Below are 18,839 nucleotides of genomic sequence, written 5' to 3'. Positions count from 1 at the left end.
TTGTGTTTCCGACGCAGTGTAGGAAGTATTCTTAATCTGTGCCAACAATGTTGCCTCAGTCGAAATTAAACCATATTCTTACAGATATGTTTCATCTCGAGTTAAAGTATACAATTTCTAAATTTTTAAAAACATATCATACAAAAGTAAAAGACGAAAAAATTTACACGAGATTTGATTTGATTTTGAGTTTAGCGTCCCTTTCAGGAGCAAGATTGTATGTACGTAGTTTTATAGCTTAACGAGGAATCCGAACCACATGAGCTCCTTCCGAGAATCGAACCCAGGTTTCCGACGCCAAGGTCGCACACGCTAACCACTTAGCTACCAGGAAGCTCCAATTCACACTTCGTATTTTGAAGCAGCCTGAATAACCAAACCATGACTGAAGTAACTATCCCATATACACTGAGGAAACCTTTTCTTGTGCTAGAACCAGGAACAGAAGTTTTCCATCATAGGAAACTGTAACAGTCAATGATAAGAAGGATGTTCAAAAAGTCCGATCTAGAAAGCAAGAAATAATGGAAACGGGGACCGGTATACTGACCACAGACCACACGAACAAAAGTAATTTATCCAACCATAGCCCTAAATGTTTTTCTATGTCAAAGAACCAAGTTTAGTTAAGTTTTTATATATATCTTTCCAATACTAATTCAGAATTTTAAATTCCTTCTATAAAAATACATTTCCTCGAAATTATGTACGAGTTACGACTTATTCTGAAACCCAAAAAGCATATCAAAATATTTAGGAATTATACAGGGTGTTCAAGAAGTTCCCGTACCCCTGCGTTTGAATGTTGACGAGAACAATGCCAGTATGCCGTAGTGGTGATATTGGTAACACTGCTTTCATGGTCACATAGACTTTTTGGTACAAGGATCTTATAAAATAGAGGATGTGCCCTTACAACAAAATCTTGAAGCCATACGTCACAGTTTCGCCACCCCTACTCTGCCCACTCCGCCCAATAGGATCGCAATGTTTTGAGCTAACAATCATGGCGGAAACGATGATAGAAACGAGAGTAGCCAATCAGACGTGCCGATGCTCAGTTGCTTTTTGGCTTCACCGATTTAATAGGATGAAGATACATATGGGCAGATCCTCTATTTATAACATCCTTGGTTTGGTATCTCTGCATTCAAAGTCACGTGAAGTATTTCAGTTGTGAAACCACAGCTAATGTTAGTGGTTGTATGACCGGCCACATACAGAACAAACAATGACTGCGTTTGGAGATCGCTTTGGCAAAGTATCTACCTTGTAAAGTCATTGTGCTTGATTGGGAGAAAGATGTATTCGTTTAAGGATGTGTTGAAAGCATGCCACATAGAGGAAATATGTGCTACCGTCGCTCTGTCAATTGTGATTTCTCCAACTAAATCGCTTCGCATAAGAGCTATTGAAGTGAATACACCGCGTTCAACAATACATCACCACATTAAAAGAAATTTGCATATGACAGGATTTAAACAGATGTTTGTGAATAATTATTATCTGATAATGCAAGTGTGTTGCAGTCTGCAGCGGTTTACTGACACAATTTGGAAACTGTGTGTTATTTTTAAGTGAAAGTACGATATAATACAGTTCACGGGAGAAAAGCCCTCATTATGTATAAAAGTTAGAACGAAACCCACCTTATGTTAATGATATGGACCGGAAGAAAATCACGCTACTTGTGTGGACCACATATTTTCCTTTTTTTTTGTTTGTTTTTTACGAGTATGTGAATGAACATTCTTATTTCCATACATTGTAAAAGTAGTTAATACCTCAGCTGAAAAGGAAGGGAATCAGGGCTCGTGTATGGTCGTAGCAGGACAGGACTCCAGCTCATTTTGCGCTTCAGTTGCACAATTTTCAGACCACTGGGTTGAGCGTGGTTCTCCAAGATGTCTATTTCCATTAAAATGGCCTCCCATGAAGACCGGACCTTACAAAACCAGGCACCTCACTATGAGAAATAATCGTCATACGTCTCTCATCCTTCAGTACAGGACAGGTGAAAAGTTGGTTCTTGAACGATAACTTCTCAGATATACCGCAAAATATTAAGAAGGACATGGAAACGCATATATCTGTGTGTGCAGAACGATGGTACACATACAGATACACTGGATACATAGTTCGTATATGAAAGTACCCATCTACAGTATATACTAAATAAATAAACTAAAATTGCACTGACATTGGTCTCTGTGATACTCAAATCTTGTAGTATGGACACTTTTCGGACACCCTGTATTCTTAAAGTTGCTCTTAAGCTTAGTACTAATTTATAAATATACCTCAGTAATCAAAGAATGGTATTACAATGTGTCTGCGTAATTTTCTAGTAATCCTAAAGCACTCTTTAGCAAACTAGGCAATAGATTTAAGATTATCTTTAGTCGTATAAACACAATTGATCAGAAGACATATCCTTTGACAGGAGAAATCACAAATTATTTTATTAAGTAAAAGAAAAAAGAACATCCTCCGATTCAAGACGACCCAATATAGCAAAAAGACCAATGTGAAGATATGACTCCATATCATTGTAGGCGTTTTTCATGATTCTTACTTCCCCACCCAAAATGTATTCTCACCCTAGAAATATATTGCTACCAGGTCTCAATTTCTCACGAGCTACAAGAGCTTGAATCTAGGTGGTAAGTTTCCAGGGGCGTGATATTTAAAAACAAAAAAAAAATCGAAATTAAAAGTAAGGTAAGCGGAAAAAAAGTTGTTGTTTACGAAAGAGAAATTTAAGGAGGAACCATACAGAAAGCAATGACGATACCACATACCGAGGTTTAAAAAAATCGTATGTGCCGTGCGTAAAAACGTGGGTTACATGTGTAAATCCTGTAGTTTTCAGACTTAACGTACAGCGAACATATATCTGCAAAAGTATATTTTATACGTATTTTCTTATAAGTGTTCCGAATAAACATACTTTCAGTACAAACGAAATAATTGTATACAGGCGGTCAGGATCTCACATACAGATGAACGTATGTAACATATAGATGACGTATTTAACACACCTATACATATGTAATATACGGAAGGCTGTTAGATGTCATACATCCTGTGACGGCATGAGACGGGGTAACATCTAAGCGGGAAAAGTATGTAGCATATGGATAACGTATGTTCCATGCTAATTTCCGTAGTAGACATAAAAATTCTGTATATTTATTTATTTATTGAACAAATTCCCAGATACAGCATAACTTTGCCATTTTACACAGGGACATGCTAACAGAAGAAAGAGAAAAAACAAGACAACAATAACAACAACATAGAAAAAAGAGTGTAAAAGTAAAACTATTCCGTCAAAACTCGTTTAATTGCTCTTTCAAACACTGGGTAGCTCGAAAAAATGTCCACATCAGTTGTTACTTGATTATAACAGTTTGGTATTCTATAAAAAAGAGACCTCCGTATAATAGCCAACCTAGGACGGGCAAGATGGAATAGGTGGGTATTCCGGGTGATGCGGGAAGGGACACGCAAGGATAGTTCCTGAAGTAATATTTCCGATCTTAAGTTTCCTTCCAAGTATTTGCACAATATACCGCTGTCCGGATAATAGATTTTTCTCAGTGTAGCGTGATCGAGTTTTCTTGTTACCACACTACTGGCGCTAGAAGGAACTGTGACTATTGCTTATTGGTTGCCAACGTAAAGCTATAAAATTTTGTCTTTTGACAATTTTTGTGTTGTTTTTGCTTACACAGAGCTGCGTACAAAAACATGGCGAGGATGCAACATTTTCTTGGCCCCATGAATGTAAGGGGCATTACCTTTAATGATCCGCGGCGGCAAAAATGTTCAATATGGCCCAAACTATTACCCTTACTTTCAGTCGCCTTCGCCCTAAAAATGTATTCTCGCTCCCGTACATACTGACCCTTACCCACCTCACCTTTACTTTTTAAAATGTGTTCTCACTCTCAAAGGTGTTGCCACTTGCATTCACCCTCAAAATCTGTTGTTGCTCACATGCTCACATGTTGAATTGCCTTTGCCTTCAAAATGTGTTCTCGCTCTCTTACCCTCGCCTTCAAAATATGTTCTCGCCCTTATTTACTAAAATGAGGGAAAGTGATGTGAGATCAAAATGAATAAGGAAATATTTTCCATGCTGATACTAACCTCAGCATATACTGCAGGTAACAACAATAGCACGTTGAAACCATTATCGCCCCTCACGTTACCCTGTTATCCAATTGACAAGGGCTGGGTGAACTCCTGAGTCGCATTTGAACGAGAGAATAAATTTACATTGTGTAACAAAATGCCTTTACTTTCTACGGCACTGCGGCTCTGCTTTTCTAATCACTAAATAATTACCCAGAAAAACTGTTTAGTGAGAAATGTGGCGGTACTGACTAACGAGCCTTACCTAGCCAAGGAGTCACTGTTGTTTATTTATACTTTTGAGTAGCAAAAGTAATAAAAACAGATTTTCACGTAACATTAGAACGTAAAATGTAAGTAGTACGATGGCCTTACCTTCCATTGGGCACATAGGGTCTGCTTTGTGGACAATAACAACATCTATATATCCTAGTTGTAGCCGCTCCAAAGAGGCACGAACAGATTCGATCACATGTTTCCTGGACAAACCTCGCTCATCCGACCTGTAGCGAAAGACAAATACGATAACATTAACATATATTTCCGTGTAGAAAAAGACAAACACGATAGCATTAACATACACTCCTTTGTCGAAAAAGACAAATATGATAACATTAACATACATTCCCGTGTAGAAAAAGACAAATACGATAACGTTAACATACATTCCCTTGTAGAAAAAGACAAATACTATAACATTAACATTACATTCCCGTGTAGAAAAAGACAAATACGATAACGCTAACATACATTCCCGTGTAGAAAAAGACAAATACGATAACGTTAACGTACATTCCCATGTTGAAAAAGACAAATACGATAACATTAACATACATTCTCGTGTAGAAAAAGGCAAATACGATAATATTAACATATACTTCCGTGTGGAAAAGACAAATCCGATAACATTAACATACATTTTCGTGTAGAAAAAGATAAATCTGATAACATTAAATAATTTCCCGTATTACATGGATTAATTTATTTCCTTTATATTCACAAAGTTGTAGCTTAAACCATTTTACCCAGAAAATATCAAAAATAAATATAGAAGAAATTTGGAAGAAAGTCGAATAAACTGAATAAATACAGGGTGTCCCAATAAAACCTCCCTTATTTTGAGGGCTGATACAACAAAAAAGTTTTGCAGATAGAAGCTTGTTTATTCGAAAATATAAAATGGTGTTGATAACAGTTTGTAACTAATTTGTTCTGACTTGAATTGCTGTTCTCTTGTGTGTTGAAATGACACATCAATTGTCATTACATTTATTATTAATAATACCCAATATACCCTTCCCACTCTTTGGTGGAAGGGCGAGAGAAGTGGTCATCCCTTCCGCTCACTACTCTCCTGCTGTAATTATATTCATAACACTACAGAAAGGCATTTTCATAAGAGTTTCAGTCCATGACAACACGAACCAAACAATGTTAGAGGGGAAAATGTTGTGATCATTATTAATTTCCCCATGTCATTGTTCGGAAGTCTAAATAAACATCTCATGAAGATTAGAATTAAATAATTCCTATGTTTGAGAGAATATAACCTAGTATTATCATTTAAATATATTTTATTTTTGAGATTAAATGCCACAATTTTGCTTTAGAAGCAAAATGAAACGAATGATCCCACTTGAGTATGGCGTGTCAGATGGAAGGTAAGAGATAGCATTACAGGATATGAAACTCCACAACTATGTGCCAGAAATGGAACTGAATCATAGTTATATGTACGTACTCACTTCGAAAACTCAAACGCTGTATGGTTTGAAAACTGTGGTAGTGAAAAAAAAGTGAACACGATATAAAAAAGTAGTCCAATTTGAAGGATGTCACACTTTGGTTTCCAATCAACGACAGATTATTCTACAAAGGAGAAAACTTTGTCATATATTACTTATCGTAATTATTAATACATATGTAGATATATACAAGTGTGTATTGTGTTACGTATCTGTAAATATTTAAAAGCTTAGGAATACTGGTAAGTAACAATCTAACAAGACTTTAAATGTAGTTGATTAAATTTAGTTTATACATCTAATGTATGAAGCGTTGGAACACAATTTACGTGTTTATATTTCATTTTTGTTCAGAAGTTATATGCGTTTCTTCATTAGAATAAAGTAAGCTTCGAACTTCTTTTAATAATTTAAATTAGATTTTGGAAAATAACTATAACTTTATTTTATTTATTTTAGATAGTTGGTGTTTTGTGCTTAAACTAATTTAAAATTATTTATATAAAAATAAAACTTTAAAAAATTAGAAATTACAATAATTTTGGTCTTTTCACTTTCGTATACTACAATAAATAAATCCAGTATATAGTTTTATCTATTCAACAACGTTTGTGTAGTCCTCCCTACTGGTGGTCTAATGCTTAAAGCGCGTGCCTTTGGTCCATGTGATCTCGAGTTCGAATCCTGTGAGAGAACACAAAGAATTTGATTTCATAATAATTTTCTTTCATTAATCATCCGTCTTTAAATGATATAATCATGAAACGGTAAACTATAAAGTGGTGCATATCATTTCATTTCAACAACCCTTGTGTAAAGTAGTAACAATATCTCTCTCTGTGAATATCACCAATATTATAGCTTCTATTCTATCGCAATCACTCTATTGTCATTTGTTTTGTAATGATGGTTTTGACCTAAGGGTTTATTATTTTTTTAATCTACCAACGCATAAGTTACATCTATACACATAGCAAAGCACATAACATGTCTCTGTCCATATTTTGTGTTTGAGATGTCACATTTGAATCGAAAACACCTGTGCAGTGAAACAGTTGGCTGCTGTGGGGATGACTCTTTCAACCGTAAATTATATGTATTTGGAATTCATGAAATATTTTGTGCACGACTGAGCAAACTCTGCTATGCATAAAAATTTACACAACAGCTCGTTTCCATACTTAGTTTTCTATTTTTTTTAAAATAAAAAAACAAATACGATGTATTTTTATTTATTATATTGGTTTAATGTTTCCATTTGCCTTAAGGGAATTGTGGATATGTTATATAAACCTCAAGCAGATTTATGTCAATACAAACCATTTCTAAATTAGCTTTAGTTTCCTGGGATAACCTACGATTCAGGACTAAAGTTACACTGAGAAAAAAAAAGCGTACGTATAGTACATAAAACCCTAGGTTACATGTAAATTCTGTAGTTTTTGGACTTAACGTACAGCAAACGAATTAATAAAAAAGTATATTAAGTAGCCTTCACACTAGGATTCTGTGAGCCGCTCGCGTGAGCTGTAGCTGCTAGCTTTACATTGTCTTAAATGTACGCCTTCACACACGCGTTTCGGTGCAAATGAGCCGCGGCTCTGAGTTGCTATGAAGATCACACCGCCAGTAGCCGGCTCGAACGGGCTGCTGGCAGGTAAGAAAATAACACGCAGTCTTAAGAAAGACCTTCACACGTGAGCGTGAACTCAGTTGCATATTTGATATTGAAAATTTTCTCATTTTGGTGTTACTTTAATGAAATGCACACTTAATACTATTACGAAGATATAAACATAATGAAGTAATTGAGAAATTTTCTTTCATCTTTTCCCAGTTTAGGAAACATACTGTTACAACGATAACCTGTATTTACGTTGTTTATTTCATTTAATATGTAGGGCAAAAGTTTTTTACCGTATGTACTTGCTATACAGTAGAAACAAGAAGAAGGAAATGATATAACGTCATGAATAATGTTATTTTGTAGATATTATATTTTCAGTTAATAGATATCAATCTTTGTTGATTCGTTGTTAAGGACAATAGTAACCTTACTATGATAACAGTCCCGTAACCAGACATGTTTATCTATGCTTGTTAGAAATATAACGCAAGAGGACGCCATGTTATTATGCAGAAGTGCACTGAATTGCTGTGAAACAAATAATAAGTATTCTGAAGAATAGTGCATTTAAATTATTGCAAATAGTGTGTAATCAATATATACTTGTCGTAGTAAGTAGCAGTAGGAGTCATATTTTTATATATGAGTTATACTACAAAAGTAAAACTGAACTGAGGCAAAATATAACATTCGTTATACTGGAAAATGAACATTCTTCCAGTCCTGATCGATTTATAGGATAATCCATCCTCTTTTCCTTTTTTTCTTACAATTTATCGCTAAGATTAAAGCTGCAGCTTCTTTTGACTCTAACATGGCTGCCATTTTGTTAACACGATCTTTTGAGCGACTCACAAGTAAACCTTACGTTTGGGTGAATCGAGTTGCTGACGGAGACACATATGAGAAAGTAGTACTAAATGTGGTCAGTATTTCAGTGAAGTTATAGGTGCGAAGCTCCAGGGGTTTAGGAGATACAGCTACCAGAACATCACATGGAAGTACAGAATAGTCTTCATACAGTTGGAGGTAAAAGCTCTATAAGACCTCTTGTAGCGACAAAAGGTGAATAGCAAATATATGGGTACATATTAGGACTAGGGAGAAGTCATATAATAAGGGTATATCTGACGGCGGCCATCTTGAAATCCGCCATTTTGAATTAAGGTTAAGTTTTTAAAATAGGAATAGGGTCATGTGATACATGATTTAAGGCGCAAATTTAATCAGAAGAACAATGGTGACGTTAATTTTGATTTACGGGCAATTGGTAAAAAGTTACAGGGAAATTAAATATTGTTGCAGCATATGTATTAGTCCTTTACCCCACCTTGTAAATTTTTTGTTAATGATAATAATTAAATAAAAAGCAGGTGGATAAATATTAGGTCTATGGTAAGAGTTGCCTTGATGGCGGCCATGTTCAAATCCGCCATTTTGAACCAGACAAAGTTTTAAATAGCGAACGAGAAATAGATGTGAACAGGATACAAGAAAAACAACGAAATGGCGTGCAAGTACAGCATCAAACAACTAACATTGTAACGCCAACATTCTATTTTTGATTAACTTCTAGCCCGAAGTCATCTATTGCATTACTCTATTCCCATTTAATTTTGTGCTGAATAATGATAAAGCAAAAATGGGTATACCGTTGGATTTATGGCAAATTTGCTATTAATAAGATGTCACTGTTATGCGTTTTGTTTAAAACTTTTGTCTGATTCAAAATGGCGGATTTGAACATGGCCGCCATCAAGGCAACTCTTACCATAGACCTAATATTTATCCACCTGCTTTTTATTTAATTATTATCATTAACACAAAATTTACAAGGTGGGATAAAGGACTAATACATATGCTGCAACAATATTTAATTTCTCTGTAACTTTTTACCAATTGCGCGTAAATCAAAATTAACGTCACCATTGTTCTTCTGATTAAATTCGAGTCTTTAAATCATGTATCACATGACCCTATTCCTATTTTAAAAACTTAACCTTAATTCAAAATGGCGGATTTCAAGATGGCCGCCGTCAGGTATACCCTTACTATATGACTTCCCCCTAGTCCTGATATGTACCCATATATTTGATATTCATCTTTTGTCGTTACAAGAGGTCTTATAGAGATTTTACCTCCAACTGTATGAAGATTATTCTGTACTTCCATGTAATGTTCTGGTAGCTATATCTCCTAAACCCCTGGAGCTTCGCACCTATAACTTCACTGAAATACTGACCACATTTAGTACTACTTTCTCATATGTGTCTCCGTCAGCAACTCGATTCACCCAAACGTAAGATTTACTTGTCAGAAGTACTTCAATGCCTTCTTCACACTACAGGCTTACATGAGTGGCTCACAAGATCCTAGTGTGAAGGCGACCTTATACGTACTTCTCGTATAAGGGTTCCGAATAAACGTACTTTCCGTACGAACGAAAGAACTGTATATAGGCAGTCAGGTTCTCGCATACAAATGGATGTATGTAACATATAGCTGAAGTGTGTAACATACATATACGTATGTAATATAAGGAAGACTAGGCTGTTAGATGCCAGATGTCCTGCAACAGCACGATGTAATATCTACACGGGAAAAAGAGCAGTACGTATGTAGCACATGGATAACGTATGCTCCGTACTGATTTTCGTAGTAAACAAATGGATTCCGTATATTTGTACAATATACCGCTGTCCGGATAATGGATTTTTCTCAGTGTAAAGCTTCAGAATCGAACGGTTTTCTGCGTTCTATAATTTGGAAAATGAAATGAGAAGAATTGTCTAAAACAGTGGCGTATGCACAGTTTCGTCAAGAGGGGGTTCAAGTACTCAGTTTCATTTCCTTTGGAAACAAGCGTGACTTTTATTTTTATATCTTAATCAGGGATAAAAATTGGATTTGAAAAGGTAGGGGGACGCATGACGTGACGCCGTCCCCCGTGCCAATATTTGCCCATTGTATTTTTTAGGAAGGGGAGGAATGTCATAGATATATTCTGGAAATGTGGTACGGCGTTCCTCGCGTTCCCCGCCACTTTTACTCCCTGATCTTCATATAGTACATGTTAACTTTTGCATAATACCTTCCTTAAGAGGAAGTTTAAACTCCGAAAGCCATCCTTCTTGCGTACGCCACTTGTCTGAAGTAACTTGAAGCACAAAAACATAAAATATGATTGTTAGTAGACTTTCTAGTCTACTAGCTACTACTACTACTACTGACTACTTTCTAGACTATTACTTAGTAGACGAAGTTGATAGGAGTTAATGAATATTCAGCATCTGTCTTTTTATATTTTCCCCTTTCAGTTTTCCTTTATGTTTACGCCGTCTCTTTTGAAAAGAAATTTATTAATATCGTGTTTGTTACTTTCATATGGTGCAGGGGCAACATATTTAAGGTGGATCACTAGGTGTTGTTGGTGCTATGCTAAACACTGCTTGAATAGTGCGGCGTTGCCATATAGTGTTGAGTGTTTACTGGTGCCAGATAATAAAGGAAGTAATTATGGAATTCTGCTTGGATATTTACTGGAGAAATTAGTTTTCGACCCTTACCGCAATTCAAAGCTAAGTTCCGCTACTCGAACGGCAACGCTAGAATCCAGGAATTAAATGTACAAATTTGGCAACAACGCATTATGGCGTTTTGCGCAAGTTTCTTCTAAAAACCTATTTCCTTAAATGTAAATTAATATTTAAATAAATTGTGAAATATAACACGAAAACTGGTCAAACAATATATCCATTTTATATTAAGATCGTTACTTTAAAGTACTTTACACATTCAAATAAACACTTCATAAAATTGAGCATTTCTAGTAAGATCTAACAGCAAGTGCCATCTTGTGTGCTCATTGTAAAACGAATCAAATATTTTCTTTTAAATCTTACTTTTTTTCAATATCAGAAGGCACAATCAAATGAATCAGAGTCTTATGTTGTAGTTGAAACATAGCTTTATCATATAGTAAACTATTTATAATATGTAACGTTTCATTGCGCAGTAGTTAAGGGAATGCGCTAAAATCTGTACTGACTTCCGGGTGGTGATCCACCTTAAGGCGGATTTTCATGCAAGCGACCGTTGCTGGCTATATGGCTGAATTGTCAACTGAGAAAGTTGTTTAAGGTTAGTGTAAAGGGACAAGTTTTGCCGATAGATGCCACTACAGTCTTCCTATCTCCCCCATGTATTTTTTTACCTTTTACGAAAATTTACAATTTCTTTCATAAATTTCAACCTACAGACTTCAAATTTTTAGAGAAGGAACTTCATAAGATATTAAAGGAAACAATCCGTGCCGATTTTTTATTTAGAATTTTCTTCATTGTTGAAAAAAGATTTGGATATCCATTTCAATACATAATTGTGAGGTTCAATACATAACTGCGAGTCCCGTGTTCGACTGCGCGTAAAAGATTACGTTTCAGAGCCTACAGGCTACAGTTTGTTCAATAACTTCAGTGTAATGAGAAATCTTGTAGATATGAATTCGCTATTGAAATGCTATCGCACATTGATGAGGACAATGATTTCCTTAAAAGGGTGGCATTTTCTGACAAAGCCACCTTTCATACGTAAGGTAAGGTGCATAAGCATAACTAGAGTTTGTGGAACATGAACGTAACAGCCCAAAACTAAATGTGTGTTGTGCGTTGACTGAAAATTCTGTCATAGGCTCATTCTTCTTTGAAAAGGGTACAATTACAGGAACAATGTGCCTGGCAATGTTGAAAAATTATGCCATACCCCGCATGAAACAGGGATACATGTTCCAACAAAACGGAGCTCTTCCCCATTATGAGTTCCGTCCAAAACAATTAGATTGGAAGGGAATATTCCATTCAATGGCTCTCGAAATCGCCTGACTTGACCCTAGATTTTTTCTTTGGGAGTGTGTGAAGACCTTTGTGTACCAGATTTAAGTTCAAGATTTGGATGATCGAAGACAAGGAATTATCGATGCTTGTGGATTCGTGACATCTTAAATGTTACGTAATACCTAGAGTGAGGTTGAACCTCGCCAAGTATGATTGCCAAGCATTAAAAGGAGGAAAATGTGGAGGTGTACTTAGGTGAGTTGAATGATTGTTCGTGTTGAAAATATAAAATTCTATTCTTTCCTCTTTCCAAAAAACAAGACCAGACGACTCTATCGCTATTGGTTTTCGAGTTATTCAAATTTTTTTATTGGTATATTATCATCAGGACACGCTGTATATTATAGTTACTTAAAGTAAACATGAATCTTTTTAGAACTATGCATGGATCATGAATATATGAGGTAGTAATAAAGAAGGCAAGGTTTTGTTTTTCATCAAGAAGTGGCATAGTATGGACGAAACATACGAAAGACAGCAAATGAAGTAGAGTAAAGGAGTTAATAATCGAAATAGGGAAGAGTTATGAGTTAGTAGTAACTGCCAACAATTGAATTGGAGCTATATAGTATATAGTGGTAACCCAGTATAGAGGATGTATGAAAGAGTTGCAATGTAGTAATAACTCCCAGTAATTGACATATGGAGAAGTTGAGGTGATGGTAGTCCTAATAACACTGTTGAACACACGTTTTGTAACGAAGACATAAGCAGCCTTTGGGAGCGCGGTGGCTCAGTGGTGCCCTCCCCGCTAGTATAGTGGCTAGCACTTATACCTTTGGTGTACGAGGTCCTGGGTTCGATTCCTGATGAGAGAGCCTTTGTGATTTTAACTATCCTCGATGTTTCTGTGTTCGTGTCCCTGTCGTTCTACGTGATTGGAAAAAAAGTCAAGTAAACGAGTAAAACAAGTAAAATTAAGAAGTAAGTAGTTCAAGTAAGTTACTGAAACACGTTCGGTGAGTCAGTTAACTTAAAAAAAAAAGTAGTAGACCGTTCACCTCCGGTGTTTGGGATCCCTGGTTCGATCCCAGCTCGCGCCGTGTAGACTTTGTGGTGAACAAACACCGTGCTCGTGGGCTTTCTGGAGTTTCTCTCGTTTCGTCCCACTTTCTTCATTCCACTATTTCATTCATTTCTCATCATCAACGTCTCCTTTAGCCTAACCGGAATAAGCGTCGGACGTAAAACTCAAAGATTTAATTTTTTTTCATAAGCAGCCATTTTTGGATAATTTTAGGGTGCTGAACACGAAAATGATCATGAAAACGCTTACGTTAGAAAGGAAAAAGGGTAACAATCCGAGAACGATAGGAATTTAGGTATTTTTACGATTTTTTGTTCATAAATTCTACACATTTTCCACATAGTCACATGTACTAGGATTTTCATATAATTTTTATGCACAAAGTTTGTGCCACTTGATTGGATAGGAAATCGGAAAGTTTACGTGCATACGTAGTAATAGGTAACTTTTCCGCTAGTAGAGAGCACAGTGGGTTAGTAATAGAGTACTCACTTTTAGTGGAAGGGGTCACTGATGCGCTTCCAGCCTATATGAACTTAACATAGGCAACACCATATCCGTGGGTCTTCTCGGCGTTCTTCCGTTCTCTCGCACTTTCATATAACACCAATTTCATCATAATTATTTTTTCATTAATTATCCGCCTCTTTTAGTCCAAAAGGCAGAACTGAGGAGCGTTAAGATAGAACTTTCATTTCATTTTGTTTCTATTGGATGTAGCTAATTCTTTATCCATTGTGGCCACTTTACCATAACCTTTATGCTTTAAATAGCGCAAAAGGTATTTTAAAAATTTAGTTTTCTTATGCATTTTATAAAACTTTCAACTATCATAAAAAAATTAATTTATTTAAGATATGTTTGGCATATGCAAATATCAAAGCAGAGGGAGGAATATTTATTTAACTCATTTGCAATAAGTTTATTTGCACGACAAAATAAAAGTGTTTTTTTAATTTGTTATAATTCTTGTTCATTCTATTCCTCCCAATGGCGGCTCTTAAGAGAAGTCAATGGTAATAAATAAATAGAATTTTTTTGACGCTACAAGCAAGGCAAGGAAACTCAAAATATGTACTATTTCCTTTGCATAACTTGTAGCGATAAAATGTTAATTTTTATAATTTCGCTTCCCTCAAGTGCCGCCACTGTTTTCTAGCCATTCTTGTGCGATACCTATTGTCTCTTTTGTACCCACATACATAGTGGTAAAAATGTTTTTACTGACCATATTCAGCTCACGAACTACACATTGGGAAGAGTTCCTAATTGAAAAACTCCCAACAGAAGCGAAAAATGACATCATATTAGTTAAAAAAAAAAAATAAATAAATAAACTATAGAGAGGCAAGAAGTCCTCAACGCCCAGAAATGAGGTTCTATTGATCATTTTACGAGTTTTCTTCCATGGTCCCGAAATAATAATAATAACAATAAAAAAGAAATTTGAGCGGAACAATCTACTCTTTTACAACAGTTCATGGAGAAGAAGGTTCCTGAAACGATGGCGCGGGGTTTTTCTTCAATTTTTGCTGTCTCTGTCAGGCAGTTCAGGCTTCTGTGGGATTGTTCATTTTGGAAGTCACTGGAAGTGACCATCCACTTATCCCTGCCTTCTTCAGTTCACAGTCAGCTCCATCCATACTTTCGTCGCGTCGCCCAGAGGGAGTTAGGGAGCTCCTTGTTCGCCATTCTCCACAGACGGAGAAGAGTTGTTTGTCATTCCTTTCAGCAGAAAAGGCGAAGCCTTTTCTTGTCTGCAGTGATGCCAGGTTCTCTCAGACAAAGAAACCCTCCAACGAATGCTAAATATCCCACATCGAAAAAATATCCCCTCAGTAGTGTTTAAAAAACAGGGGGGGGGGAGATGTATCAAGTATGTTATCATGTGTGTATTACCTACCTTCGATAGTATTCGATAATCAATGGAACTTATACGTGGAAAATGTTTATATTTTCATATTTTTATACCCTGTGTCAATGCAAACTAAATTATGGATAAATATATATAATCAAACATTGATTGCTTATAGATTGATAACTTTGAGGTGATACTCCTCGTATTCATAATTTTTCCTTTATCTTTAATTTTATAAAAGCAAATTATGAACTTTCCGGGTGAGAAAGCTGTAACTGTCTGCGCCAACATATGCTGACATATGTAGTCTTGTTTCTTATATAATTTTATGTAATACTTTCATAAAACTGTAGTATAAACTATAATTTTCCCACCCACTTTAACATAATTGCCCACTCCTTGTGGCAGAATTTTGAAGACGGTGACTCTCTAGCAAGTTTAGATGGCCTATTTTAAAACCTAGGATTTTGGATCCTAGAGGCAGGAGCTTAGGATCTGGTACTACGTGTGCATCTAGAGAGGTACCAACTCTGAACGTGACCCTAGAGACTTTATGACTATTGGCAAAAGTACCTGGAAACTGTGGAAGCGTTAGAGACCTGCACGGGCCGGGCCTGGCCCGAGGCCCGAAGCCCGGCCCGGCCCGCGGGCCGGGCTTGGGCGGGCCGACTCTGTTATTTCTTTGGGCCGGGCCGGGCTTGGGCGGGCCGACACTGTTATTTCTTTGGGCCGGGCCGGGCTTGGGCTGGCCGACACTGATTTTTCTTCAGGTCGGGCTGGGTTGGGGCCGATCAATTGCAATTCTTTAATAATCATTGACTTTCGTTAAACGATAATTGGAATAAAGCCAAACGTTGAAGAAGTGTGTCCGTGAAAAATGTTGCAAAGAATGCAATAGCTATTTACAGTTTGTGTTGCTTAGCAGCTCCACTTTCACTATAGAGGATTGCAGGCATTATGCGCTAAATTGAGCTCTGACCTTGACCTTCACTGAACTCAAAATATAACAAGAAGGGGTGGGAATGGTTTGCCTGTCCAAAAATCAATTAAGTTAGATTTTTGTTACAGGGAATGGAGTTTTTGTTCTCTCGATGACAGCCAAAGTTCTAGGAGGCAATGGTACCATTCGGGAGGCAAGCGTTAGGTTGTAAACCAGAGTTTAGAAAATGTTTCTAAGGTTAGGTCAAATTTAGTACTAAATTTTGAGAAAGAGTGGGGCTTGAGCTAATTTTTTAAAAAAATTATCGGGCCGGGGTCGGGCCAAAAACTTTTAAAATTTATTGGGCCCGGGCCGGGCTTGGGCCAAGAAATTTAAAAAACTTATCGGGCCGGGCCGGGCTCGGGCCGAAAATCCCCAAAACTTTTCGGGCCCGGGCTGGGCCGGGCCTAGGTACGTTCGGGCTGGATTGGGCTCGGGCCGAAAAATTCGGCCCGTGCAGGTCTCTAGGAAGCGTGCAACTGAATCAATTGGGTTAGAAAAGTAGAAGGATATCTGATCTGAGATCAAGGCCCTGGTGGCTGCACGTTTTCAACAAAAACGGCATTTGACTCTAAACCAAGATATTAAGAACAACGTGAGGTCAGGACTGCAAACTACATGGTCAGTGTAAATGCCTTCAGCAACTAAACGCTAATTCTTTCCTTTCCCACAACCTGTCACCTTTTTTTTTTTTTTTTTTTTTCAAAAACCTAAATACAATCTTCATTTCAGTTTCCTGTTTCAGCTGCTAATCTCTACTTAGTTAACCTCAAACCAACTCTGTCTCAAACTCAATATGGCTCTTCTGAGCCTTTTCCAACCACAACTGACAGTGTCTTTGGCAAAAGTTGGAAAAAAAAAACCAACTATTTTTTCTAGTCTAAAAAAGCAACCTATATCTTCTCGATACTCTTCTCCAACCATAGTCGATAATATCGTAAAACAAATCTAATTTGTAATTTCTAGATATCGTTCCAGGTTTTTTGTATATATACACAGAGTGGTAGGTAAATGCACCGAAAAACTTTGGGAGGCGATTCCTTATACGAAATGAAAGAAAAAAGTTCTAATAAACATACACCGAGAAACGTCTCCTTTCAGAGTTACGATCCATTGAAAATTCGAAAAACCACTTTTCAAAACTCCATAACTTAGAAACTATAGGGCCTATCCCAAGCAGTTTACGGAATTACACAGGAACTAGTATGTATTCTATCTAAATATCCATGTTTTACCATTCTCCGTTATCGGTGAAAGGAACTCTAAAAACGGAAGTTGAAGTATAAGGATACTCCTTTTAAGACATGGTGCGTTCGTTTTGCTGGTACCGGTGAATTCTGAAACATGGATATTTAGATAGAGCGTATACCAGTTCCTTAAACCGCTTGGGATAGGCCCTATAGTTTCTAATCCAGGACGTTTTCAAACGTGATATTTCGAATTTTCGGTAGTTCATAACTCTGAAAGGAGGCGTTTTTCGACCCATGTTTATTAGAACTTTTTTCTTTCATATCGTATTAGGAACCGCTTCCCAAAGTTTTTCGGTAGAGTTATCTACCACCCTGTATATATATATATATATATATATATATATATATATATATATATATATATATATATATATATATATATATATATATTAACATGCTCAATGTTTGTTTTTTCTATAATATTATGTCAAAGAAGGGGATTTAAATCTTGCAACGCCCCTTTGTGTACTTCGCTGATCACATTTAGCTTTTTTTTTTTTAAAAATTACAGTTCTACCTGGAAGATCAAAATACTATAAAAACCAATTATGATCAAATGCATTGTAAAATAATAACACCACATTCTAAATAAGGCCAGGCAGTCACGGTGGCTCAGTGGTAGAGCCCTTACCTTCGGTGCATAGGGTCCCTGGTTCGATCCCCGACCAGTAGGTTTGTGGTAGACAACATCGTGCTCCTGGGTTTTCTCAGGTACTCCAATTTCCTCCCACTTTTTCATTCCACCAATTTCTTCCATCATCATTCACTTGCTTTAATCATCGTCTTTCTTAGCCTAACAGCCATAATCGTGGGACGTTAAACTCAAAGATTTCATTTTATCTTTCCTAAACAGGGTCAAATCCTATAACTAACTGATCTTTTGCTCAGGAAGATAACGCGTTGTATTACTGGACAAATCATAACGAAAACAACTTTAAAATATCAACGATTGATTTTTTTTCTTATTCTTTGCGTCAAATGCTACTGTTTTATTTCTCACCCTAAATCATTTTAATGAAAGTTAAAGATATCAATGCAAATTCTACACCATTTTGAAGAAGGTTGTTGAGAAAAGTAACGGTCTCTGCATATAATGGTACATTACGCACGCCTCACTGACGATACTAGCAAAATTACTAAAAAAAAAAAAAAAAAAAAAAAAAAAAAAAAATCTGCTCAACTTAAATCTTAGAATAAAGAAATTTTCAGTTCCCAGGTTTTATAAGTCAATCACATACTTCTAGCCCAGGATAACCATAAAATCGCTAAAATATCTCCTTAATCCCTCTCCACGTCAAAAATCCCTACACTTGTGGGATTT

At 36.4% G+C, this 18,839-nt stretch overlaps 1 protein-coding gene across 9 annotated transcripts in view; it reads right to left on the bottom strand.

Moving 5' to 3' along the window:
• Nucleotides 1–18,839, bottom strand: part of Hk (potassium voltage-gated channel subfamily A regulatory beta subunit hyperkinetic) — a 708,165-nt gene that overhangs the window by 76,183 nt on the left and 613,143 nt on the right. For all 9 annotated transcript variants that reach the window (XM_081737032.1, XM_081737033.1, XM_081737039.1 and 6 more), the window contains one exon: nt 4,516–4,643. In XM_081737032.1, coding sequence (XP_081593158.1) covers nt 4,516–4,643 — 128 coding nt within the window. The remainder of the gene's footprint in view (nt 1–4,515; nt 4,644–18,839) is intronic.

The sequence above is a fragment of the Thermobia domestica genome, chromosome 13 (genome assembly GCF_964235325.1).
Source record: "Thermobia domestica chromosome 13, izTheDome1.hap1.1, whole genome shotgun sequence".
Lineage (NCBI taxonomy): Eukaryota > Metazoa > Arthropoda > Insecta > Zygentoma > Lepismatidae > Thermobia > Thermobia domestica.
The sequence above is the reverse complement of the archived record's forward strand: the minus strand, read 5'-3'. Positions and strand labels throughout refer to the sequence as shown.